General features: G+C 46.3%; 1 protein-coding gene across 3 annotated transcripts; it reads right to left on the reverse strand.

Moving 5' to 3' along the window:
- Positions 1-52: 52 nt before the first annotated feature.
- Positions 53-27,393, reverse strand: nup155 (nucleoporin 155). Of its 3 annotated transcripts, none has more exons than XM_088628710.1 (36): positions 27,253-27,393; positions 25,314-25,473; positions 24,185-24,322; positions 23,305-23,401; positions 23,001-23,071; positions 22,690-22,782; positions 22,209-22,369; positions 21,413-21,518; positions 21,057-21,130; positions 20,756-20,847; positions 20,530-20,627; positions 20,056-20,223; positions 19,804-19,904; positions 18,821-18,991; positions 18,218-18,328; positions 17,954-18,048; positions 16,913-17,001; positions 16,486-16,548; positions 15,753-15,900; positions 15,345-15,411; positions 14,963-15,078; positions 14,504-14,607; positions 13,491-13,624; positions 12,707-12,898; positions 12,152-12,290; positions 11,388-11,523; positions 10,770-10,923; positions 10,146-10,250; positions 9,198-9,352; positions 8,050-8,179; positions 6,353-6,466; positions 5,690-5,810; positions 5,241-5,351; positions 3,080-3,216; positions 2,417-2,523; positions 53-412 (listed from the first exon to the last, which is right to left on the reverse strand). In XM_088628710.1, the coding sequence occupies exons 2-36, from the start codon at positions 25,453-25,455 to the stop codon at positions 274-276; spliced, it is 4,179 nt and encodes a 1,392-aa protein (XP_088484836.1). In that variant the 5' UTR covers positions 25,456-25,473; positions 27,253-27,393; the 3' UTR covers positions 53-273. The 3 variants fall into 3 exon arrangements, 2 of the variants coding, with proteins under 2 accessions (XP_088484836.1, XP_088484837.1); XM_088628711.1 differs by lacking the exon at positions 27,253-27,393 and adding an exon at positions 26,983-27,071; XR_015935876.1 differs by lacking the exons at positions 53-412; positions 2,417-2,523 and adding an exon at positions 4,648-4,761 and having other exon boundaries at positions 3,083-3,216.
- Between the last annotated feature and the right edge of the window lie 64 nt (positions 27,394-27,457).

Consider the following 27,457-nt stretch of genomic DNA (forward strand, 5'->3'; position numbering starts at 1 on the left):
AATTTGTCTTGCTTAAGAACTTAAACTAAAGTTATAAATAAAAAAAAACTGGGAAAGGAAACCCCAAGCACTGTATTGACCATTTAAAGACCAGAATTCCATGTTATGCTGCTTCGTGGCTTTCTTTGAGTGAATGGGTTTGGGTCAGCCAGGGCGCCGTCCTGGCTGGTGAGTCCTGGGGGTGTGCGGCAGAATGCTGCCCCCTGGTGGAGATGTCAGTACCACTACAAGTGCAGTCCTATTGTGGCAGAGGCAAATCAGGGCACTTTCACCTCAGAGCACCTTCTCCACTTTTGCTTGTAGGGACTTAAAGTTTCCAATAAGTTGCTGCAAGGCAGAATTGGGACTTAAAGACTGCAGCTCCACCAGATACCCACAAATGCAGTCCAGACAAAAGGTTGTAAACCTCCGCCTACGTGGGGAGAGAGAGAGAGAGAAAGAGAAACATTAATAAAAATCCCGGTAAAAGCATTATAGTGTGATGGCGAGGCAGATTTTGATTATTTAAAGCACTATTGCATTCTCACATTTTGTGGTGTACACACCAGAGTTGTGTATGGCTGGAGAGGGGGTTGGATTTGAACAACGAAACTGTTAGCCTCCTGTGCTGCTCACTGCTGGGATGAGTGACCTCCACAGAAAGCAGCATACTTTTGTAAGAGACGATGATGGAACAGGTGGGACAGTCATGGTAACCAAAGACACTGTGCAGTCAGAGGCCCCGTCTTTCCAATGAGATGTTAAACTCTCTCAACTATGGTTAGCTCCCTAAAGTTCCCCCTTTATTCAACTGGTGAATCAATTTCTCCTTTCTCTGCTTGAGGCAGGGGTTGCACTGCAGTGGTGGATGAAATGGATACAGTATAAAGCACGCTGGGATAAATCCAGGTTTCCCTCACCAACAGCATCACTCATACACAGTTTCCATATCGATATAGTGCCCGGCTTCTCCACCAACCCATGACTCTGTGTTTTTTCGTCTTGACTCTCTCATGCACCAGCCTCTCTCCGCCCAGCTGTGTATTTGTCATGTTTTCATGCGCACACGAGATTTCAGTGCTCTCTGAAGTCCGTTCAAGTCTTTTGCCATTTTTATTAATCGTAGGATGCAAGGTAAAGAACATTCCATTTTTCTACTAATTATACTTTATTACTCTTCATTATTCTACTGTGACAGTGTGGAGTGGGAGGCTCTGTGGCGAGCACCGGTAAATGTCGACGCCCCTAACCGAGGGACGGAAACACCGGTGTGAGGTTAGCAGGGACCAAAATTAATACAATTAGAGGTGAAAAATGAACAAAAGGGCAAGTAGAAAGTGTACTGCTGTGCCACGTGAACCCTGGGCTGGGCATGCCCTGTTTAACGGGGTCCAGCCTGGGAAAAAAAAGGAACCACTAGCACAGCAGTGACCAGACTGGGCTTACCCTATTTGATGGGGTCCAGTCTGGTAGAGCAGGGCACGTAAGGCACAAAAAAACACAATAAAAGGTGCGTCTGCCCAGGTGAAGATATGCGATGCGGAAAAACTGGCAAAAAGACCGCCTTACGCAGGTGCAATCCCCTCTGGGACCGTAGGTGTAAAATTCCCCTTCCGGGGTTGTCCCTGCTCGTCCCTTCGGGATGTCCAGTGTGCCTTTATAGGACCTGCCCAGCTGTGGCTCGTCAGAAGCCGGGACAGCTGGGACTATATAGGGGAGGCGTCGCCCTTCTACCAGGGCTCTGCTTCCACACTGGGCAAACCCCACATAATGCCACACTACCAATTATATTTTTATTGTAATTCATATATTGAATTACAATTCACAGTATTGTATAAATAATTTGAGAAATCTTCAGGTTAACTGTCGATGAGTGAAACACGGACTTTAAGAAGCTAACCCCTTACTTCCTATAAACCCAAGTATTTACCAAGCACAGATTTGCCACCTACAGGGCAACATAACCCCAAAGAGACCTGTATAAGGAGTGCTCACAATTTTTTCTCAGTGTTGATTCTCACACTGAAATACATAGAGAAAGGTTTCTCAGATTGTCTATTTTGCCCGCTCAAGGCTAGCTGGTGTGCATATACTGTGTGAAGGCGCTATGAACAGTGGATTAACAGTTTATCAACATTAACACCTGGACCCAGAGTTTTGCTTCCTTGGAGTATGGTGCTTCGCTCTGATTGAACAAATGCCAGTGCTGCTTCAGGATAAACCTGCAAACCTCAAGTATCCCATCCAAGCACAGTTCTGTACTCTCATCTGCCCCGTGACACAGAAACCAGGATAGCCTCCTGGCCTGTGAGACAGTGAGCCTGAACAGGACTTCAGTCTTAATAGCTGACTATGTAGTTCTTATTTTAGAAGCGCCGTAACCTCTATTATTACACCCTAAAAGGACGTTCAACAAGCCGAAGAGGGTTGGGCGTACCTGTCGTAGGAGGGTACTCTGCTCGGGTCCTCCACGTACCCCGACAGCAGGACGTGAATGCACTCCACCAGGTGAAGGGGCCTTTTCAGTCGCTGCCAGCAGGGGTCCTGAAAACATCGCAACCATTACCGCCAGAACGAGAACCTCAGTCCTGCCTTTCAGTCCTCGCTTGCCCGTAGGCACTAATGGAGAGAATGAAGCGCATTCTGGTGCACACACTGGCTGGAGGTCCACCTGAGAAACCTTTATTTATTATAGATAAATGCTATTTTAAACATGTAGCAATCTTTTTTTTTGCTGTAATCCTTATTTTCAATATCTTAAGTCATTTATTTCTAAAACCATGAAATATCATTAGTTATGTTGCAATTTCCTTTTTATTTTTTCAAGTCACCTATGAACTCATTGAGTTTCTCAAATCTAAATGATTGTATTTTTCTTAATCTGCTCTTAAGCCAAGCTCCCAGCACACCCTCTAAACAAATCAATACAAATGAAAAGCACCTCTTCTGCCCAGCATTCACAAGAGGCAACACACGAAAGCAGTCAATGTGTTCGAGAAGTAAAGTGGTAATAGTTGGCTTAAAGGTAGCTGCTACCTTTTCCGGGTCCTAGAGAGTCTCTCCGGAATGAGAGCGCTCCTCGTCACGAGCTTCTCCTTACCCGAGCTCGGAACAGCTGGTCATACACCTCCAGCAGCCGCGGCAGCTGCACTCCGATCTCCTGCATGGTGTAGGTCACGAAGCCCACGTCCCAGCTCAGCCGGCACACCTCCTGCTCCAGGAACTTCACCAGGAATTCTGGAGCGGGTCGGAAAGCAGAGGACAAGAACCGCTGAGCAGGGGGGCCGAGAGCGGAGGAGGACGAAACTCTGTTCGGGAAAGGGCTTCTTGGAATGCTCACAGAAAGGGACAGCCGAGGACAGCCAACACCAAGCCGAGGTCTTTTTCTCAATTGTAAGAAGCGACCATAATCACAAAACAAGAAGAGGACACAGCTCAGAGTGGAAGAAGGCATCAGTGACAATAACTGCTGCTGCAATTTCTAACGTCACCATGGCTTCGGGTAAGGGTGGGCAACACTAGAAAATACTTAGCGCAATATTTAAGATGCTCCAGGTGTCACAAGATATCACATCAAAATACCGTATGAGTTACTGGCACTTGTAACTTTATTGTAACAGAGTGCAGGGGATAGCAAGGACTTGTGACATATGACATCTCTAAACATATATCTCAATGGTGGGCAAAAGACTCATAAGCCAATGTGGGTTAATATGACACAATGAGCCACAGTTCTTTTAAAAGGTCAGGGACCAGAGACCATAAAATCTTAAGCAGGAACAGAAAACCCCAGTCTCATACTCTTGTTGAAATGATATGCACACGTCTGATGCAACCTCACTTGCCTTGTTAAGTGCCTTGGGGCAACCTTGTTGTGAAAGGCGCTATATAAAAAAAATTGAATTGAACTGAATTCTGATGCACAGATAAGTGCCAGATTACCATATCTCATTCCTTCAGACTTCCAACCAATGGAGTTAAAAAAAGGTCAAGTCCACAACAAGCTCACTGGGCCAGAGCTCATCCTGGTTTCTGTAGCATTAAGTGAATGAGAGAGCACATGACTCTCTCCAGTCCATGAAAGTGGTTACACCCTTCAGCAATGCTGGTCCTTACTTATACAGCTCAGTGGAGTAAAGTACCTCCCTCAAGGGATAAAGCGCAGGCAAAGCAACATCTGCACAGAGAACCATAACTGACAGTTACCCCCTCTACAAAGTGCTGCCCCACCTTACTTGTGCTGTACGGGGTGAATTCTGAAAATTAGCAAGAGCACTAAAGACACCACACTGCAACAGTCAGCACAAAACCAAGTGCGGCCCAATCTACTGCAACTAATTACAGAAGCCTGTGTTTTCGTGATGGGTAATTTATTTCAAATGGGTTTAACCACCATTTGATGATGTGTAATGGTTAAACATAATCAGCAGAAATCGATGAATCTGAATGTCAGCTTAATACATTCTGGCCACAGATATAAAGACGAAAATGAAAACGGTACACTAGTAGTCCGTATTCTCAAAGGTTGTAAAGTGAAGCTTTCCATGGAAGACCAAGAGAGATTACTAGATTACTAGATTGCTCTGCTTTGTCTCTCCAAAACACTGCAGCTGCCCAGAAAGCATCTGAATATCCAGGACACAGAAGTGCTGCTGCTGTCTTAATTACCTCTCTTGGGGAGTCTTTAAAGGAAGGCAGTCAACAAGCCATTAGCGTCTGTGGATCCTCAATAGGACAAGAAGGGTGCTCCCCAGTGGGATCCCACACGCCACCAGAGTCTTTCTGCAGAGAGAAGGGCCCCTGAAAAGCTAATGGGGGCTCTCAGCTCTGGGACTCGGCACAGAAACAGGAAGGGGAGATTAATTACCAGCAGCTGCCTAATCAAGCATGACTACTCCCCCTCACTCAGAGACACGCAACTCTGTGCGAGGCCTTCTCCCCGGCAACATTATTCCAAATAACATTCCAGGAAAAAATAAATAATTGTACCCTGCTTATAATGATCAATTTACTTCTATCTTTTTTGCGTATGCTGGATGCACTATCCACTCCAAAGATACCAAACTATTCAGCTCACGAAATGCACCTTCATTTTTGAATGACACGATTGTGTGCTTCATTTTAAATGTGTAACTTTTTCTTTACGTCAAAGAATTGATCTTATCACCGAGATTTATGAACTGGTCTGAGAAATTGGGACTGCAGTTCCTCTTTAACAACATCATGGCTCCCAGCCGTTGACCCCAGTGTGCCGGACCTACCCAGGGGGAAATAGCGTGGGGTTCCTGCGTAGATCTTCCCAAGAGACACCAATTTGAGGCTCAGGGCTCTCATCCGGTCTGCAGGGCTCATCGCCACGCTGTCACTCAGCTCTGCAAAGCACAGTTCAGAGAGTTCAAATCATTAATCGAGTGTTTTAGTGGCGATCTGGAAAAAAAAAGGCACGGACAACAAAAAAAATCGAAGGGTCCTAGAAACTGACTCTAAATTTTTATCAAGTTTCATATCACACCAGCTTTTTCACAGGAAACTTGATACAAATTTAGAGAACAGTAGAGTTTGCTGTGGTTGAGCAAATCCATGTTAACCAGACCTAGCAACACGGATGGCTTGCGTACAAGGTAAGAATGTGCAGAAAGCATAAATCAGTTGAGCACCTAAGTCATCGTGGACAAAAATCCCGGACTTGGTAGTAGGTCTCGCCCGTTACCTTTCTCCACGATTTCCTGCCAGAGGGTGTGCACCAGCATGGGCTCTGAATGGCCAGCACAGTGAATGATGGCCAGCTTGCATTCCGACAGGCGAAAATGATCCGCAAACTCCCCATACAGCTACAACAGAGTAAAAGGGAGTAAAACACAGATAAAACCACATTTCTGATCTTTGTTTGGACAGGAGGCGGTGACCTAAACGCTAACTGGAACATCTGCACAGGGATGACTAATTTCAAAGGTTACAATTTTACCCACTGTTTTTTTTTTTTAAAACAAGGCAAAAAATAAACATTTTATGTAAAAAAAAGGTGCATACTTAGCTTATTATTTTACCCTTGAAGATGTTCACTAAATATCATTTAGAATTGACGTTTCTATGCCAGGTCCGTAGTGTACGAATGCGACCAAAAGTGACGACCAAATAATTCCCATGCAAATTTGGTTTTCCATAATAATTTTTAAGGAAAATTAGGTATTTCTATAATAAAGAATCACCGATGACCAAATTCCAATGCTAGATATCTGGGTTGATATCCTCAACATTGTCTCAACATGCTACTGTAATTACAAAAACGACATTTCCAGGCCCTGGTCACTGGGGACTTCCTCACTGCGCATAATGACATGGACATTTCCCGTCTTCTGAAGAGCCAGTATACCTTGGTGATGTCCATGAGTTCTGAATCCAGCTGGGAGATCGCCCCTTGCACTGACGGATGATGGGAATACTGTCTGCTAAGCGTTTCTTGAATCTGCACTTGAATACGAACCACCTGAGAAACGAGCAGAGATCATGCGACTGCATTAAACTGAGAAAGAAAAGACACATCTATCCCTTCATTTCATAGCCCTACTGGAAAATGATACTTAACTGTACAAAAATATATTTTTTATTATTTTCTCTTTAATAATGCTACTTTAATGCTAATGTGGACTAATCAGCTTTTTTAATTCAAACTTTAAACCACTGGATTAAGACATGATTGCAAGCAGTATGTCATGTCTACCAATTTTGTAAAGAGGTTGCGTTAAAAAATGTCTATAATTAGCCTAGAATTAAAAAGTTAGTTTGTACTTTTGAATATTTTACGAGGTAAGTATTGAGGTAGGCCAATGTCTTTTATCCTTCCACGTGTATAAAACGAAAAGATGATAACACAACAGTTATCATGAAAGATGAATAACACAACAGGGAGAGACAAAAGAGTTTGAAATCACAGTTGGAGTACACCAAGGATCAGCACTAAGTCCTTTCCTTTTCATAAACATTATTGACACACTGACAGAGGAGGTAAGAACAGAAGTGCCTTGGGAACTCATCTTTGCTGATGATGTGGCACTGATGGCAGACTCAGAGGTAGAACTACAGGAGAAAGTGTTCAAATGGCAGAGGAGTCTGGAAAAGGGTGGACTGAAAATGAATGCAGAAAAATCTGAAATAATGGTAATGGAGAGAAGAGGAGATACTATGACCAATGTTGAGGAGACAAATGGAGGAAAACTGAAACAAGTTGATGACTTTAAATACCTTGGATCAAAACTGGTAAAGGGAGGAGAAACACTGGAGGCAGTAAAACAAAGAGTGAAAGCTGGATGGAACAAGTGGAGAGAGATAACTGGAATAATCTGTGACAGGAAAATTCCCAGAAAGTTAAAGTGCAAAATGTACAAGACTGTGATTAGACCTGTACTACTATATGGAGCTGAATGCTTGGCAGTTGGAAAGAGGGAAGAGAACTTGATGAGAAGAACTGAAATGAGGATGTTGAGATGGATTCTGCAGATTTCAATGAAGGATAAGATCAGAAATGAAGAAATCCGTAGACGATGTAGGGTGGTGGATGTGGTTGAGAAGATGCGAGAGGCGAGGTTACGGTGGTATGGACATATCATGAGGAGGGACGTTGAGGAAGTAACAAAGAGGGTAATGGAATTTGAGGTGGAAGGTAACAGAGGAAGAGGCAGGCCTAGAAAGAGATGGATAGATTGTGTGAGAAAAGATATGGAGGTATGTGAAGTGAGTGAGGAAGATGTGCTCGACAGAGACAAATGGAGAAGAGCAACCAAAGCAGCTGACCCCAGGACAGTCTGGGACTAAGGCTGTGAAAAAGAAGAAGAAGAAGAGTGTATAAAACGTGTTTATCAGTTTATTTATTTATCAATCCGCAAATCCGCAAAATCTTCAAGGTCTGTTTTGAAAACAAAAAGATTATGAGGACTTGCTCTTGAAAAGTAAGGTTTAAGCCATCTCCCCTCCAGGTCTGACACTCCCCTGCGTGAAACACGCCAGCTTTCCTTGGCAGAGACACCACGATCCCGAGACCCGGACAACTCCTCCCTGGTATTATATCCCTACCTCCATCTTCTCCTCCAGCTCGTGCAGGAACTCGCCGTCGCTGGCCTGCGAGGAGGCGCAGGAGGAGCTCTTGGCGCTCAGGATGGCCCGGGAGATGTACTCCAGCCGCTGCCTCAGGGAGATCTCGGTGCTGCGGAGACAGAGGACGGGGGGACAGGAGACCTGTCAGGCAGGAACTCATCCGTCTGCTTCATAGCCCGAACTGACGCTGCAAACACAGGGCAACTTCCCCAGCTGCCACTGACCTCCTCTTTCTAAACTGGCCCTTTAAAATAAATTATTTCCGAACATTGGCCGCAATGGACAGCAGTTAACAGCAGGTTACTGTCAGCTGCTATCCATTTCTCTAAGCCGTCATTAAGAAAAGAATCACTTATACCTAAGAGGCATTCTCTCAGCCACAGCAGGATAACTGAGGTGTCTGCTTCCTGTTACGCAGCAAAGTCACATTATCCAGTCTGTAGAGCCCATGCAAGTCTGTACAGAGAAAAACTGTGTGCAGCAGACAAAGGATTGGCTAAAATCACTGTGATGGACACTTGCTCTGCTGTTGTAACATTGCAGTGGGCTGCTAGAAGGTAGATGCAGATTGGGACACACTTAGAAAGACGGCCAATTACTGTGCACACAAACACTACCCAGGCAGTGATCCTGCCTGCTCTCCTGTGCATGACCGCCTGTCGATTACTGTGCACACACACACACACACCTCTCCAGCAGCGACCCTGCTGCTCACCTGTGCATGTCTGCCTGTTGATTACTGTGCACACACACACACCTCTCCAGCAGTGACCCTGCTGCTCACCTGTGCATGTCTGCCTGTTGATTACTGTGCACACACACACCTCTCCAGCAGTGACCCTGCTGCTCACTTGTGCATGTCTGCCTGTCGATTACTGTGCACACACACACCTTTCCAGCAGTGACCTGCCTGCTCACCTGTGCATGTCTGCCTGTTGATTACTGTGCACACACACACACACCTCTCCAGCAGTGACCCTGCTGCTCTCCTGTGCATGTCTGCCTGTTGATTACTGTGCACACACACACACTTCTCCAGCAGTGACCTGCCTGCTCTCCTGTGCATGTCTGCCTGTTGATTACTGTGCACACACACACACCTCTCCAGCAGTGACCCTGCTGCTCACCTGTGCATGTCTGCCAGCCGTGCCAGCACGTGTGCGGCCTTGCTGAAGTTCCTGCTCTTCTCGTAGTAGCGCCACAGCAGGTCCATGTAGCGCACCTTGTTCTGGTCCTGCTTCATCATGCGCATCAAGTGCTCCTCCAGGTACGGGGAGTTCACCTGTGAGGAAGAGGACGCCGTGCGAGTGAGCAGCTGAAGTGCTTCGAGGAGGGAGAGGAAACTCACAACAAGCTGGAGAGCCAGAAGTGTCGATCTTCCTTTAAAAGACTTGCGCAATTTGAATATGAGCATTCAACATTTTTTTGGGCCTTGATTCAGTCAACCCTGTGGACTTCTTCAGAATGAATGCTAAAACACCAATTGGAGGGCATAGGTGGAAACTACGTGGAAGTACATTTAAAACAGGCCACCCAGCAATGTTGTTGAAGCTGATGCCCTGGTTTTCCTCGATTTAGCCACCAACTCCGAAACCAGAGTTATTAAAATCTCAGTATGATGCTACAAAAGTCACCAGGTCAAAAATGCTCTGACCCTCGGTGCATTTCCCTACAATGCTACAGAGGAATGGTACCATGTTCCTGCATTTAATTCGCCTCGATTGTTAAGAAATCTTTCACCAACAAGCTTGCAGGATAGTCTATTCTTTAAAACCAGACCTTTTTCCATGTAAATGGGGAATTTACATTAGGTACCAAAGCTGGCAACAGCCAAACACTGCCCAGGACACTCATCAGCATGCAACAGTTCTTTACGTGCCTCCGGAAAATTATTTTTGTTCCACAAATCAATAAAAACCCACTGTGTAGGAGTCTAAGGCCATGATTTAAACAGCCCAGTTGGATTTGCAAACATCTGTTGAGTGTGGAAGAGAGAACTGTGCTGTTCAAGTTCTCTGCAGGGACTGTTTAAGTCATGCTGATCGCACTCCTGAGATGCTGTAGCTCCCTCTCACCTCCAGCAGCTTATCGGTGAGGTCAGCCTGGATGAGCCAGTTGTAAAGGGCGATGTGAAAGAGCTCGTCCTTAGAACGCTGGGCCAGCCCGATCATCTGCTCAAACTGTGGACAGAAAAGACACAAACATGCGTCTTTTAGACGTCTTTTAAGTTTTTAGACATAAATACATGTTCTGTACTTATTATAAAATAAAATGAGTATTATCTATCTCTATCACCCTGGGTCAAGTTTCATTTTAGTGCTAAATTCCAACATCAAACTCCAGGCTCGTTTACACTAAACTATGGACCTAATCACTTAGAAATTCAGAGCACATTAATAAACAAAAAGATGATTCATAATCAAAAGTTCGTCAAAGATAAAGACAGCTGTGTGCTGCTGCCCTTATTTCTTGAGAAAAAACAAAGCATCTATGACCTTTCTTGGACAGACACTACAAAGTTCAGTATGGGGCAGCACAGAAGTCTTTCTGAAAACACTTTGCACTCTAAGAACAGAAACTGAGATCAAGAGACAAAGGTAGGGGAGTGAACCACCTGCTGGATTAAAAACCAGACCAACATGTAAGATTACATTTGCAGAGACAGAAACCACAGTGCCCCTTCTGAAAGCGGTACTGACATGTGCAGCTGCGTCTTCGTTGCTGAGCATGTTGGGGTCTGATGACATCACGGGGGGGCCGGGCTGCTTGGGCACGCTGGGAGACTGGGGGGCCGCCTTGCTCTGATTCACCAAATCCTGCATTGCGTCGGTGATGCACTTGTAGCTGTTTAACCTGCACACAGGACCACATGGTCATCCATCAGCTCCATAATCACAACACCCCGAGCAGCAGGTCAACACAACACTTCCTCATCCGTCTTCATTTTCATTTTCATCATCACACCTGTGGTGTGAGTAACTGCACTGGAGTACGTACAATTATTCATAACTTAATATCTGATCTGCACACCCAGTCATTTATCTAACAAAATGATACCATACTTCAGAATTCTTAATTTGGCAACCTCCTATTTTAATATTTTTTGGACAATAAAGATAAAGCAGTGGATTGGGGCTTGCACATACTACTGAACAAATAATGAGCCTACATCTGGTATGTAAATCTGCACACCAGCAGCACAAAATGACATCAAATTTATTCAATAGCATGTGATGCACCCAGGGCTTGTTACTAGTGGGTGGTACTGAATGAGCGGTTTAATCAGAAACCGAACGTCAAATCAGAAGGAGGCCTACCTCTCCTGGAAGGCTTGTTGTCCGGCAGCATCCTCTTCAGGCTCCCCGTTCTTGTAGAAATGGGGTCCCAGCCTCTGGGGGTCCTTCTTGTCAGCTGCAGTCAGACACAACTCCACCACTCCCTCGTAGAAACGCACTGAGCCAGAGAGAAAGACAGGGACCGTGACAGCCACAGCTAGGTCTGTGTGAAACACAGGACACCTGAGGGACAGCTGAAACACGAGCATCCAAGAGGATAGCAAGACTACAGCTATGGTCCAGGCCAGCCCCTTTCCTTAAGCTTTTACAAGCAACTTCAGTCAGGTGACATTAGTCCAGAGTGATTACACTAAGAGCCTGTTTTAAGAAACTGAAGGCTCAACTGGAATGAAAACCAGATCAACCAACTGCTCTTCTGGAACAGAGCTACAAAACCATTGGTGTGTGCAACATTTGCTATAGGAGGATGCAAACACCTTTCTTTCTTAAGCAAGTTGGTCTACTGATCATCAAACTGTCACTACATCAAATGTGCATGTATGCAATTTGGTTTAAAAAAAAGTAGCGCTTTGTTTTGCTTTGCCCTGTCAGACAAAATAACACAACCCATAGCACAACTGTAATTGGCTCCTCAACTCGAAATCACCTGTGCATGAGAGCACAAACACCTAGTATTGGAAGCCACTGACCAGATGCTGCAGATCTGAAGCACCTGTATTGTGCTCAAGCATGTTCGCCTGGCACAGGGCCCCAGTCCCTCTCTCAGAGCAGTAAGGATCCCTCACCTTGGCGGTACTGTGCGCACACGTGGGGCAGGTCCGTCTGGTGGCTGATCTGCTGGTAGAGGCGCAGTGACTCGCGTAGCATCTTCTCCCTCTCCGCCTTGTTCTGGATCTGCCTGGTGCTCTGCAGCAGCTCGTTAGCCTGGAGGACAAGACAGGTTCTCTCAGCACTGGTGGCCCTAGAAGCCACTTATATCCAAACAAATAAGAGGCAACCTCTGACCTTCTATTTCCACTGCCCTCATTTACCATTTTGGTTAACTTCCCTCTTTAAATTTCTGTACCTTTGGAGTATTTTGTTTGTCTTCTAATTTCATTTCATGAACAGGCTGTTAGCTCCTAAGCCTCAAAGGTATTATAAAAGTTGCATTTCCAGCCACTTGTGACCAACCTGTCCAAAACCCATTTTCAAATGCCAAAGAGAGCAAATTCAGACGGTGTCAATCTGGACTGTACATCAGCCTCCTACTTTAAATCATAACCCAGCAGAAAAGGCATCAGACCAAGGCAAAGGCAAACACACCTACTCCTCTCCGTGCTGGGGAGGGTGGGACTCACCTTGGAGCACACCGAGTCATCGCTGCTGTACAGCAGGGGGCAGGTCTCACGGAGGTGGCAGCTGATAGCGTCCACAGAGGCGCTGTCCTTGATGTAGCAGTTAATGAGGGAGGTGATGAGCGCGCCCGTCAGCTCCCTCCCCCGGATCACTATGTCCTTGAAGCTGCTCACCTTCACCTGCTCCTGAAACTCCTGGATCAGGGAAACGCAAAAGAAAAAACGTCAAACTTCTTCTGCCAAGACCACAACCAACCACTAAGAGGTTAAAGGTACTGAATCAGCACACTCTGGGGCAGAGGAGAGTGCAGGGGAAGGTTTGACTGTTGTATTTCAAATCCAGACTGTCTAAACAGAAGGACCTGTTCAGAAACAAGAGGGGGGACCCAGAGAAAATATGATTCCTTATAATCGGTTATAGGATGCAAAGCATTTCACAATCTATAAGAGCTGGTGTCTGGAGGAAACCACCCAATCACAATTTCAAAGGAAATTCCCTGAGGCCCTTGAAGAAAAGCTCTTAGCTTAGCTTTTTAGATCACAAGGACAAAGTCTGAGGTGTCATGTCTGCATGCAAACAGCCCAAAACTAAAAGTGTGCCTTATGTAGAACATCTTATATACATCTTAGAAACATAAAACGTGTGTTTTGCAAAAAACAGGTACCGGGACAGGAACACACGGAGCTTGAAATAAAAATAGCTTTGCCAAGGTGCAGTGCTAGGGGAGACAGCAGAGCCCTTCAGCGAGAGCTCTTTCTAAGTGCCAGTGGGGTTTGCAGGGCTCACCTTGGGCAGGTCATTCAGGATGAGGCCAAACTGGTGGTCACACAGCAGCTTCCACAGCGCCAGGGTCTGACAGGTGTGGTGGACCAGCTGCTGGATCCCCTGGAGCGAGATCTTCTCGTAGGCCTGGGCCTCGGCTGCAAGATCAGAACATCATCATCATCATCACCACCAGGCATCGCACTTGGGACCATGCTGCACCGTCCTGCAGAGGACTGTGTACAGCAAGACATTAATTCTCGCCACAGCTACTGTCTTAAGTACCTCCTGATGAACTGAAATACATTAAAAACAGAAAGCTCTTCACAGGGAGGCTTTCAGCCTTTAGGCCAAACCAAAAAGAAGCAACAATGACTTGTTTCGTTGCACCAACAGGTTTATATTCGTACCTTGCAAACTGCAATATGACTAGCGCTCCTTTTAAAGCGAAGCATAATCGGTCCTCTGATCAGTTTCTCAAGTCTACACTTCCACATGCAATGTAGTTGCTACATCCTTCTTTCAGATACATAACAGTAATTCGATTTCTAAAAGATGTAGAATAAAACCATTTTATTGAGAAGACACAAGAATGTACCCACCAGCAGCCATGGAACAGATTAGCCCCGAGCCAGAGATAAATCATAAGCATAAAAATATGACCTTTATTTTGAAAATAAACAGATGGTAGTATCACCTATAGGTCAATACAGATGAATTGCAGATGCTGGTTAAGGCAAGAGTGATTTGCTCAGCACGATATCTGTTTCAAAAGCAAACCAGCTAGTTAAAGAACTAGATATGGAGGATGAGAATACAATTATCCTAAAACTTAAAACTACTTACCCACCAAAAGGGAAGAAGATAAGTGCCAAGTGCATGTTTTACATTTTCATTCACTACTGGAATACACAGTCAAATCAGCCTTTTTTGGTAAGTAATTTGGGATTGAACATCCATAAAGGCAGGCAGGTCACTGAAACGAATGTCGAAACACAGGGTGTGGCAGGAATGTGGAATGACGCAGGGGCACTTACTGTGGTACTTCCTCTGCAGCTCCTGCTGCACTTGCTGTGAACTGCCTCCATCCGGCCGCATGAATCCCAGCAGCCTCTGCTGCAGGTTGCCGGGGGAGCTGAAACTGCAGCACAGACATGTTATTGAGATGGGCGTGACTAGGTGCTGCTTCTTTCACATTCATCAGACACAGAGGGGCTGGACAGCATCAGCCACATCTTAAAAAAGCTCTTCCAATAATATGAGTACCTCTGCCAGTAAGAACTAACAAATATTTTATTACACACTTGGTCCTCAAGGCTCAAAAGGGTTATGTTCCAAAACTCTGTTTATAACTTAGGTCATTAAGGTCTCAAGTATATCCATCCAGCTTGAAATCACTGTGTCTTTAATCTTAATAAACTACTATCTACCAAATTGGCTGCATGGGTCAGATGGCCTCCTCTTTTTTGTAACCTTTACACAGAGTTTTTTCCTACCTGACAGCTCCCAGCGAGCCAGGGCTGAACTGTGAGTTCTTATCCAGGAAATCCTTCAACCCCCTCAGCTCCTGAAGTACTGATTCCAGGACTGAGGAAGGCACAGAGCTCTCCATCTGAAATTGAGCCATTCATCAGCTCAGTCTTGCAGACACAGCAAAACATGCTAAACTACTATGCTGTTATTTATTTTCTTATTCGCATATTATTGCATTAGTTATGCCAACACCACAATTCAGGAGATAAAGTGAACAAGCCATTTGGTCTTCGATATCAAGAAGTACATTCACACTGAAGCTCAACAGCTTCTATACACATATTGCTCGAACATCTCAAAATATTAAACAGAAACACTTCCCATCTATTTTGAAGTTCTACTCACAATGGTGACCTGTTGATTTCCTGTACTGATGGTCTTCTCCATTGCCAGGCTTCCATCCCAGATATTCCTATCAAAATAAAGGAAGCACTTTTCAATGCACAGCCACAGATCAGCAGCCAAAACTTCAACAACACACCGTCATTGGACATGGTGCTGAAATCAACGTCCACTACAGCTATCCTTCAAAATCTGCTCGTCATTCTGGCTTGCCGTTCCTTGCTTGCTACCTAAGAGAGACTAATTACAAATCGTTATTTCATTCGTGAACAGTAACACTTTGCACAATTCTATCCACCGACTGGCGTAGCCGAGCTGGAGCGAGCAATGAGTTGCTGAATGCGAGGCAATTGTGCAGGGACGAGTTGTGTGTGAGTGGTGTTAGCAGTGGGATTGGAGCAGGAGCCTTACCCCAGGATCCTGCTGAAGTAAATGCAGATGCCGTTATGCTTCCCCGAGAACACCACCTCCGGTCCAGCCATGGCAGTGATGGGCGCTCCAGCCTGACCCATGGAGGGCGCCTGCACAAAGGGGGTGGACACACTCGGGGGGTAGGACCCTGAGATACAGAGGGGGGGCGACAAGAGACATGGCATGTGGCTGAAAACCAGCTATGACAAAGTTTTAAATATGCTCTCTGACCGAAAATATCCTTCTGAGACAGAAAAGCTTGGAGAAATGAATTTTAAAAGCCCGACATCTTAATAGTGTCAGTGGTGTGCAATGCCAAACACGCTGCAGCTGCCACCTAAGACTGAAACAGCACACAACACATCTGCTCGACTTGCCATACCTCAAGAGTATCTAACGTACCAAGCCGATTACTGTACTTCTGAAAGCGACAAGCGAAGCTTCCCTGTCACAGAGATTTCTGCATGTAAAGATCATTACCCCTTCCCAGACTGTGACCCGTGCAGACTTGTGTAACTACATGCTTCATTAGCATGCGGTTCGCTTCACACTGTCCACAGCTGCATGATGAACTTCAGAACTGTTCGTTTTAAGCAGCCAGCCCTATCCAGGTCATACTACAGAGCTGTAGAATGAAACGAACTAAAGATGGAGAAACTTTTCTGGTTAGGATGCTGAGAAGGAAAAGGAGAAGGAAAGGACAGGGCCTGTGTGAAGGCCAAAGGTAGAGTACCTGGAGCAGGGGTGGCCAGGAAGCTGGGATTGGGAACTGGACTGCTGATGGGCAGAGGGGAACCTACAGCAAGAGCAAAGGATGAAAACAAACACCACTGCGATGACTTAATGCTGCACAACACAGAATCAAAGACGTCTCAAGGACACACCTACACTGTGCTAGTAGTCAAGAATCTCTCAAACCACTGAAGCTTAAACAGCAAATCGGCAATATTGAGATTACAGAAAATCATGTTCAAGTGCACTATAGGCTTGAACTGAGGTTACTAAAAAGGCTTTGAAAACCGGTCTTCCTAGTGTCCCACAGCAAAGAAAGTTAAGAACTCTGGAAGTAAGGCATACCTGCAGTGTTGAGTAACGATCCTGCAACAAACGCTCCACTGATTTCTGAGATGCACCCCCATCCCGTTTCTCTTGTCACTTACCAGGCACGGGTGAACTCAGCATGGGTCCCACGCTGCTGACAGGAGCTGACAGGGCAGAAGCGAAGCGCATCTGTGCCTCTCCTCCATACCTGCAACACAGCACACATAGAGGCCGGAGTTATATACCAGGGCTCCAGCAACTCCAAGAATTTCCAATGCGGTTCTGCAGGATTGTTACACCAAATCCAGCTGCGTTTCACTGCCTCCTGAAACAATGCGTTTCCCAGGCTCCCCGGTGACAGGTCACAGCTGACCCTGGAGACGCAGGGAAGAGAAAGGTGGAGGCGAGAGACAAAAGGCGGGCTCAGCTTGTGGACAAACTAGCCGCCGCAGCACAGTGGAAACGTCACAAGATGGAACGAAGTGAAAGTGAGAAGATTACTGCTACGATTTGAACTCTTATTTATTAGTCCCGAAGTAGCTTAGTTGGCCCGCTTTGCTTATATAGGTATCTCAAGGAGTCGGCTATTGCTCTTAAGAAAAAAATGGAGGTTTTTTTGTTTGTGAGTAATTGACTTCTCGCAGAGACAATGTGTGCTGGAAACTGTGTGGAGAAGTACCATGACAATTGTTGTTTTTCAAACCCTTGCTCCAACTGACTTGTTACAAATCTAGCTGACACCAAAATTTCAAAACCTTGCTGTAATCCTGCAAACTGCATCACCTCAGTTTCTCTCCTGCAGGAACTGAAGCCACCACTCCTCATTATAATTTGTTACAATTAGCAGCCTTTAATTGATCAAAAAACTTTTTATCTTCTACTTAAAGCACTTCTATGTTTACAAACGCCAATGAAAGATAGATTCCAATCAAGAAAATGGAAATCCTGAAATCAGGCATTCACTGAAAAATTAGAGCATCAAAAACACCTGGCTTCCGTCATGCTATTTTGTAAGGGACAACATCAAAACAAACCAGTGCCCACATATACGTTAAAATTTTAAATTTAAAACTTTTACTGCTGCTTCATGATAATTCCTCTGAGAAGCCTTCCACTGACAAATGCACCACTTTTCTGGAAGAGGCTGAAAGGTGCCGCACCTGAAGAAGGCCCTGGAGGCCCACAGGGACACCTCTCTGTCATAGGCAGCGCTGGAACAGGCCAGGATCAGAGCGGTGGCACAGGCCTGCTCCTCCTGCAGAGACACAAGACACGTCCAGCGTGAGGGACCGCACCATTGGGAACAGAAACCCTAACTGCAATGTGCCACCGCTGTGGCTCCTAGTAGGATGAAATGCAATCTGTAATTCGAAAATGGCATAAACTGATCACCACTGAAGCCAGCGGCGCTCCGCAACGCTCACCCTGTGCAGCTTGAAGAATCTCTCGATCTCCTCCCCATCTCCCCCGGCACAGCTCACCAGCAGGTGCCTCAGCTGATCCACAGGGCGCAGCTTGTGGAAGATGTGACTTCCCTGAAGCAAAGACACAAGCGTCTAGTTCTGCGCAGACAGGCCGGCCCTTCCGTGAGGACTCCAGCACAGGACACACTCACTGGGCTCATTTCTAGATACAACGCGATCAGTTCCAATGACACTTTGTGATTATTAAACCCTCTGGCAGGACACAACAGGCGGCTGTCTTTTGCCACAAAGCAAGAAACTTTTCTTTGGCAGGCCTAACGCAAAAAATGTTTTCAGGCGCTAATTCTGCAGAAAGAATACTTCAAGCAAATAGCATTATCATTTGGAAAGGCACACAAAAAGCTCCAATTAAAAAAAAAAAGTAACTAAAAGGACATAAAAAATATTTCTTAGGTACTGCATCTGGTCATTATAGATCCAGATGTGTTGGATGCCCAGGAAAAATAAAAACCAAATGGTACCAGAAACAATAAACAGAAAGCCTGCTACTCCTCTAGTGCACCTGAAGCACTAAGGCTGAGGAATCGGGCAGTGTGAAGGTACCTTGGCCGAGAGAAGGACGAACGTCTTAGGGGGGATGTTGTGCTGCTGAACCACGACTGGAGAGTCTGTGTGTGGCACCAGGTCCCTGTTAAGCGGAGTCACGACCTTCACTGCCCTCGACTCTTCGACCGCACACAGAGACCACGTGTGTCCGTCCACAGTCGAGGTCATCTGTGGACGACAGCAAACACTGCAAGGCACTGCTGGGCAAGACTTTATCTGTCCAAACCTGGCCATGATGTCAGCGTCAGACATACACAAGGACACACAATGCAAAACATTTCAGTTTTGAGGAGGCCTTCCAAACTTCACTTTCCCGCAAGCTCCGAATGTCACTTTAAAACAGCATTTAAAGGGGAACTGCAGTCCCAATTTCCCAGACCGGTTATTAAATAAATTAATTCACAGAACAAATTCACAAATTTCGAATCAAGAACTTTGTCAAAGTACCGTAAGTCCCCATGTTGTCGCAAACTAACATTTGAGGTCCCAGGAATTGTGATGTGATGCGGCCCTTCGTGCTCACTAGTCACCATAAAGATTAATATAATGTAATGTAAGAGCAAATAAATACAGTTTACAATTACAATAACTGATACTGATAAAAAATACATGTATCTTCTACTTCAATCTCATTGGCAGGAAGCCATTTGGCCCATCTACCATGTTTGGGAGTAGTTAAGAGATTTAAGGATCTATTTAATCCATTCATTATTTGGAAGAAGCCAGGGCAATGGCTTCATCAACATGTAGCTTGTTTCACACTCTCCCAACACTTTGGGTTTTGTGAAGTACCTCCTGTTCTTGCTTTAAACCCTGTGTCCACACGTTCTTGTTTCACTGAATGATTCCGATTTTTTACAATGCTTTAGATGAGAGCACAAATAGCCAAATATGGGACTAACGTATTAAATATCCAATAAACCTCATCCTCGGGGGTCCTGGAAGCACACTCAAGTTTGCTGGATGCTGCTGAAATGTACCTGTGCTTCCATTAAGGGTTTCTTGAAGGGGAAAGAGTCGTGGTTGATGCACCACAGGATATCGCCATCTTCTGTTTCTGAGGCGGCCATCAGCAGAACACCTACAGCAGCGACAAAATCGCAAGAACACAACTGTGTTTGAAGAACAGCACTAAAACACCAATTATGCTTCAAACACTGTATGTCTGTCTAATGTCTGCTCTTGCACAAAGTCTCAATGTTAGTGGTTAATAATGTCTTGATTTAAGGCACCTTTGCTGTACAGGGCTTTGTGGACTTTGGAAGGTTTCTGAAGTGTGGCGGAGGCGGAGAATCCTGGAGGCAGGCGGACGTGGACCAGAACCAGCATGCCGGGCCGGGCAGAGGTGTGCCTGGCGTTGGGTGGGGAGAACGGCGTGGTGCTGAAGTACAGGCGAACACCTGCAGAGACAAAGTCAGAACGAAACTCCAGAATCCCGAGGGGCCAACTTTTAGACACAGGCTGGCTGACTGACTACTAAGAGTTAGATAACAGGGGCAGCACTCTGGACTAGTAGTGAGGTTCTGTGGGCTTCTGGACTCTAACAACTCAATTGCTGTGGGTTTGAATCTCACTGCTGTTGTACCTTTGAACAGGACAGTTCACACAGACTGCTCCACTCAAATACTGCACTGTGGAAATGGGTCTTATACATTTAACACCTGCCTGTACATGCGAGGGTGCCTCTCTATCACACCTGTCCGTACCTGCATGTGTAATGGCCAGCAGGTGGCAATCCGAGGACTCAGACCTCTCAATCACTGCAATCTGAACAATGGGCCTGAAGACCGACCGATCAATAGTCCTGAGTGAGGAAAAGGAAAGAAATCTAAGCAAACACAGTAAACCTCAAACCCCACAGATGCCGTCGTGGTAAAAGTGATTCTCTCTTTGCGAGCAGGGGCCTGTACAGTTGTCAAAGTGAAAACACACCTTGCGATGTTGCCCGCAGCTGACACGATGGAATTCTGGGACATGCCGGCCACTCTGCTCATCCCCTGTCCGTCCACTCCCAGGTCATAAACCTAGGACAACACGGGGCTGGGATTAGCATGGGCCTCTGAACAGGACACAGACTTTTGGCACACTTTTAACATACCAAACTTTCTGCAGCACACCAAATGATTAAAAAGGCTGCAGGAAATAACGAAGTAAATTACAGAATTTTTTTACTAGGCTTTCCTTGTGCCGTCTATCACTGGATCTCCCGAAAGAACCCTGGGTGAAGTCCTACCTGAATGACTCCCTTCTCTGAGCGGGTGTAGAGAGTGTTGCGACTGTTGTCGATGGCTATCTGGACAATGGGATCTAGAAAAAAATAAGAAATAATTAATCTGCCTCATACAGGGCAATGTGCTGGTGGCACACCTACCGAGGTCTACAGTGCACCCTCAGTGGTACTGAGATCTCTGAGCTGCACCAATACACCTACAAATCAACATGGAGAATTTTACTGATGCTGTTTTGCCTGGAACAGGCAGAGAGCAAGAAAACGAGCTGAAAAGCGCCCCAGAATCGCTGAGAGCAAGAGCAACAGGAAACCCAGCTCTAAGGACGTGAACCCCAGGGGCGGCTGGTCGGGCGACTCACCGTCCTCGGAGAAGGTGAACTGCAGCACGGAGGGGATGAGGAAGGAGAGGGTGCTTTTAGAATGGTTGATCTTCCTGCAGCGCTGGCTGAACCATCCCGCTTCGGCCTGGGATACGAAGAAGGGAGCATGTGGTGAACAACCCCGCCAAAGAACTGTCTGCCAACAGGCCGTGTGGGTAACACACCCCTGAGCTTTCTCCAATCGACTGATATACTGATCGGAGAAAGAAGTCAACGAAAAGACCCTTTCTGCAAAAATCCAGTTCTCAGAGTTCAACAACACAAACTCTAACCACAGCTGGGTTCATTTCAAGCCAAAAGGTACAGAGCTGCAGGACTTGGACACAGTGCAGGTGTCCAGGGGTGGTTGCAGGGATGCATTCATCTGCAATAATCAAATTGTTCTTCATGAAAACACCATACTGAGAGCCAAGTCAGCAAGTAACAAACACAGGTCAAAAGGAGTGCATCACGTTCTTCTTCCAAACCCACTGATTCCTTAATCCTCCAGAAAATATAAAGGTTATTAATACTGAAATCTCAGTAAAACTGTGAAATCGGTGGCCCTTCTCCCATTTTGTCTGTGGAATGAGCAGCGGTTCTAACTGCAGACCTCTAAAGAAAACAAGGAACAAAACTCCATTGTCGAAAAAATGAACCAACAAATACTAATGCAACTGGTGCAATGGGCCCTGCCGAGCCCAGGCGAGCTGGGCGCCGGGTTGGCTGAGAGCACAGAGGGACAGCTCTGCTCTGCTGCACAGCACCAGCCTCAGGGGAGGAGTCTCTGCTGTACCTGATAGGCAATCTCGTACAGACAGCCGTCCTTTCCCGCCAGGAATATGCGCCCCAGGTCGGTGGAGGTGACGGCCAGCAGGTAGGTGTTGTCAGTGGGGATGGAGTACAGCGGGTCTGGCAGCAGCTGCATCCCGCTGGACATGCTGTCATTCAGAGCCCCTGACATCGGCCGGAGAGACAGGTAAAGCGTGACTGAGATGCCGCAGCTCTTAACACACAATAAAACCTCAGTATTGCCAAACCATCACCTAACACTGTCAACACGGTGGACGGACGTCTTCAGAATGAACAGTGAAACACGAACCAGAGGGTGCGAGTGGGAGCGATGTGGAAAAGCATTTAAAACCCAAGAACAGAAGGCGCCACATTTTCAACGTGCATCGAAGGAAAACCATGCACGCAGGAAATAGAATGATCGAAAACATCCCCTTACAGTGGTCCAGGTCGGTTCGGTAAAGACCAGGAGACCGAGGCCCTACCTGCCTGGGAGCCAGGGAAACTCAGCCCAAGGATGACGACGTCCACCGGCGTAGCTAGCACCAGCAGGTACTGGATGTGGGGCTGGAAGATCCCTGCAGAGGACAAAGCACACGGGTGTCACGTCAGGCTCTGCTGTGAGGCAACTTCAAGGCCCGGCCCCTTTCCAACTCCTGAAAGCAGCCCGGGGGGGGATCACTGACAGGCTTGTGACAACAGATGCACAGGTACGCCGCAGATCGCACTGCCCATGGCGCCAGTTTAAAAAAGAAAGCGAGTTCAGCATCAGTGAGCAGGTACAATTTGCTCTTACCTTCTTTTGGCTTTACGAGACCCACAGACAGAATGGTTTCGCTAAGGCCATCGAAGTAGGCAACATCCCCCCTGCCGTGGAGTGAAAGAGAAATATTGTGATCACTATTCTCATTACTCACCCACTCCCCACTATGACCTGCCATGGCCAACTATGGCCAGTCTGGCACGGGAGGGGTTCACATCCATTTTAAGTAAGACCTGTCATTTATGAACATTTTCTAGGACAAATCAATCTTGAAAAGGTTTAGAAGGGAAAGGGTGAGCAACCAGAGTGCTGCCCAGTGGGGGCAATCAGTACGTACCCATCCTCATAGTTCCACATGAAAATGTCATTGTCGATTGTGAGCCAAGCCCTGCTGATCTCTGGGAAGACTCCCATCATGCAGTTGCACTGCATGTCTGGTGCACAGAAGAGGTAAAGAACCCAACCAGCGCAAAAGGAACAAACACATGACTTCTACAGAAAATATCAGTGCTACACTGCAGGGTAAAAAACCTTGCTCTTTGCTGTTTTGACGCTGTAGCTAAGGTCCAACTTAAATCAAGACACCATCCTGGCTGGCAACTGCCACCTGATGACACAAACAAAAAGAGCTTCAGCATTAAAGCTTAATTACTGGCGAACACTTCAGCAGCAGGCAATGGACGCACCACAGCCACTCGTCCCTGCTGTGCCGGACTGTTTCAACTAGAGCAGAAACACACGAGGAGTTGTGGGGAATTCTCACTCTCTAGCAGAAAAGACAAGAAGGTCTTGGGCACAGTCTTGGGCCCCCAAGTGCCTACTGGGGTTGGAAGCTCACAGCTCAAAGGAGAGCGAGGCAGCTTCAATTTGGAAGACCGAAGACAAATGTTGAAACATCTACAGCCTTGCTATTTATTAATAATCAAGTGGAACTTTAAAAAGACAGAAGTGTTAGGCTGCTTGTTGTAGTGCCATTCTTGTATTGACATGTTGCTGTGCTGAGAGTTGCGCTGCACTCTGTCTTCTCCTTACCCCAGCAGATATCTAAAACTACCTGCAATCAGACAGAGTACGTTCACTGTTATTTGTACAAGACAGCGACGAGAGAAAAAACGTAACCCGTGCTTTAGGGCCACCCGTGCTGTTAGCATCGGGGAACATTCCCACAGGATGGAGTCCAGATGGAGAAAGCAGGATCTTGGAGCACAGAAGGATACGGCTGAACTGCTCCACCAGCTCAGGGGGCAGGGGTACCCTGCGGACTGGGCTGATCTCGGGCAGGCTGGGCACGGTCAGCAGCCCAGGGCCCTGCAGGGGGTAGTCCATGTCCGACATTCCCGACAGGGAGGGCATGTCTGTGCACAAGGGGAAAAGAGGGTGAGAGTCGGTCCTCACGCGATGGTTAAGCTTTCAAAACCTATTCTGTTCCTGCCTTGCATTATTTCTCTGCATTTCCCGATCAGAAAGAGCAAACACAGTGCTATCATTGCATTCATCAACAAGCCACCTGAACACGTTTGACATCTGCTGGGATTCTGGGCTTTGTGTTCAACCCGATCCCAGCCTGCAGTGCGCTAAGTGTTTTACATTACCAATACAACCATACCACTTTTTACGAATGTTCTTTTTATGAAAATTCGATACTTCAAAGCACGTGAATCGTTACCCACATTTCGAAAAACAAAAGCCAATTTTGTATCTACGAAGAACCGAAGCCAAATGCAGAGAGTGAAGAGGAAGGCGTCATACGACTCATTTCATACCGAGTGTGTGCATCACATTCCTCTAGCTAGTATGGGTGAGATTGAGCACAGAGCCTGCGCAGGGGCACAAGAGAAATATGTGATACAGTTCATCGTTTCTTGCTTTGTGCGCTCTTGTGTGCGCTCTTATTTTTCACAAGAGTATTTGTGGGTTAAACTTTATCGTGGTGTTAAGGAGGAAATTGGAGGGTCTTAAAGAGGTGTTAAGAAAACGTAAGTGTGTAATTACACTAAACTAGATAATACATGTTTTTATTACTAAAAACACAAACAACAGTATGAATGTTAGTTGTTATTATTATTATTATTATTATTATTATTTCGATGTACGAAAGAGTTTCTGGGAATGGATTATGTTTGTAAAAAGAGGTACTGGTGTAGATCATAAAAAGTGTAATAACATGCAAGTGTAATCAGTTTTATTTTTAACTGAATGTGTGAACTGCACATGTGAATCATCCTGCTCTGGAGTCACTACAGGGGACTGTAACTTTTTTTTACAATATCCTCTCCTCAGTTTTCAAAGGTCTACCAAAGACTGGTATGGTGCAGGAAGGCAGACGGCGAATGAGTCGATGCTCACTGTGCGCCGGGACGTTGAGGAGCTCCGAGAGGTCAGGGAAGCAGCGGTCGTCCTGCAGGTGTCTGTCGATGAGCCTCCCGGTGTTCTCCAGCGCCTCCTGCAGCGCGGCCGCAGGACTGCTGGCACCCAGGCTGGACGGCATGGTGTGAAGAAGAGCCACCTGCCGCAGGCGAGGAGAGATTTGGGTCAGCGCAGCCCCATGCGGAGCCGGGCAGGAATTTACACCACGAGTGAGAGAGCAGTCCAGCACCACAGTCCAAACCAGACCCAGATGCCCGCTGAGCCCATAGGACGCTTGAGTGAAACCTGTGGAGCAATTTTATTTTCTACTTAAAAGCTGGACGTCTTAAGCTACTACTGAAAGTATAGGAATGAAGATAATTCAAAGTCAGCCTCCCACAGCTTAGGAACTGTAAACAAACTAACCCTATTATGAGATCAGCTAAGGGTAAGATTATGTAACTGGTAGCTGGACTGGAATAAAAACCAGCAGACATGGGGGTCTCCAGGATAAAGGAGGGGAACCCCTAACCTAGAACAGGCACTCCCAAATGGGAAACTTGGGCCAGTAGGTGGTGCTCTTCCTGGTGCACCAGGATTTTGAAACCAGTGCCACACTGCGCCGGGGGAGGTGTCATCTTTCAAGTGACATGTTCAAGCTGGCTGCTTGGTCCTTAAAGATCCCAGGGTGCTCTCTGGAACAGTAGGGGTGTTTTCTGTAGGGGCAGGTAGAGGAACAGTAGGGGCATTCTCTGCCTAAATTCCTCCCTGGGCCTCCCTAAAGCTGCCCCTGAACTGAACTGGTGAGCTTCTCGCTCTGCCCCCTGGTCATCATGTGATACAAGCGTGTTGCCCTCGTATCTGGGAAGCATTCTGAATGAAAAGTGTGATACAAACGCAATTAATCACTAAATACTCTCCAAGAAACATCTTGTGACCACAATAACCAGCTTAAGAAAGCTTAAAAAAGCAAGTTGACAACTGCAATAGCACGTTAACTTGGCTATATTCAGCGATGTGCTCCAGACTGACAGCTGAGTTTACACACTGCAGTGTGCCGTTTCAGGGTCTTCTGGAATTACGCAGAGTTAGCTGTGAAGAGATCAGCTTGAGACCACAGTTCCCAATTAGCTTTAACTACGACCACTATCTAGCTAGCTTCTTTGTCTTTTGCCCGCACACGTAAACCTTCAAACTAGCTGACACGGTAAACCATTCACTCATCTAAAGGGATTCTCTACCGCAAGGATTCTGAAAGTGGGATCCGAGATTCGGTGAAGGAACACTTCAGCAAGAATTTGAATCGGTCCTCAATCACATTCACCCCTGCAGGCGGAAATGTCTTCAGTAGCTGGCAGTGAATTTCTTTCTTACAGATTTGACTGCCAATACCAGCATTAGTGTTTGGTTTCATGCCATATTACAATGGATGGTCCCTGAGCCACAGTAGTAGTATTTCTAAAACATGCCCGCAGTTCCTAAGAGCTTCAGAACCACTAGTCTAGTGCGGAAGAGGATCACCCTTAAGATACTGGATGGCTGACCAGCTCCCCAGCACAAAAACTCAAGACACGCTAACAACTAAACAGTAAGGAGAAAATAGTAACGAAAAGTAGCTATAGCCCGATTAAAGACATCTCCCGCCCCCTTCAAATTCTAAACGGCTTACACAGGCTCAACGTGCGTGCTCAGATCACGGGATCTGAATGAAAGTGCTTCACATCACACATGAAACACAGCGCGATTGCCACATGAGCAGGAACAGCAAAAAAGTACGTCACAAAGAAGTCAACAGCAATATCATTCAGTGCCAGCTGATTAATAAAATCACTTGGCATAGACGTTAAGTCTCGCAACTTACCAAACATGCTTGCGTTTTCTGTCAAACACACAAACCTGAACTTCAATGAAATCATTAATATAGTGAAGATCGACTTACCAAAAACGAAACAAACAGCAAAAGAAATGCAAGAACGTAAAAAATGAAGTTAATGTAGAACTACAATTTACACCGCACTCGCTCCGCTTTTCTTCCCGTGCTGCCTGTATCCCGCCTGCCTCATGTCCCTGGGGTGAAAGGTCACGGCTGTCGTTTCCGTGTCCTGAATATCTATGGTGAACTTGCTGTCTGAGAGAGAGCCGCT

Source organism: Lepisosteus platostomus, chromosome 4 (genome assembly GCF_059453375.1).
Source record: "Lepisosteus platostomus isolate fLepPlt1 chromosome 4, fLepPlt1.hap1, whole genome shotgun sequence".
Classification (NCBI taxonomy): domain Eukaryota; kingdom Metazoa; phylum Chordata; class Actinopteri; order Semionotiformes; family Lepisosteidae; genus Lepisosteus; species Lepisosteus platostomus.

Bases quoted from the DNA above. Each gene is read 5' to 3' on its own strand.
- nup155 (XM_088628710.1), bottom strand. From the start codon at position 25,455: ATGCCGTCCAGCCTGGGTGCCAGCAGTCCTGCGGCCGCGCTGCAGGAG. The intron at 19,905-20,055 runs GTGCCTTAAATC...TCGCTGCTGTAG, and splicing joins CAAAGCCCTGTACAGCAAAG to GTGTTCTGCTGATGGCCGCC. The intron at 16,549-16,912 runs GTAAGTGACAAG...CTCTTGCTGTAG, and splicing joins GCTGAGTTCACCCGTGCCTG to GTTCCCCTCTGCCCATCAGC.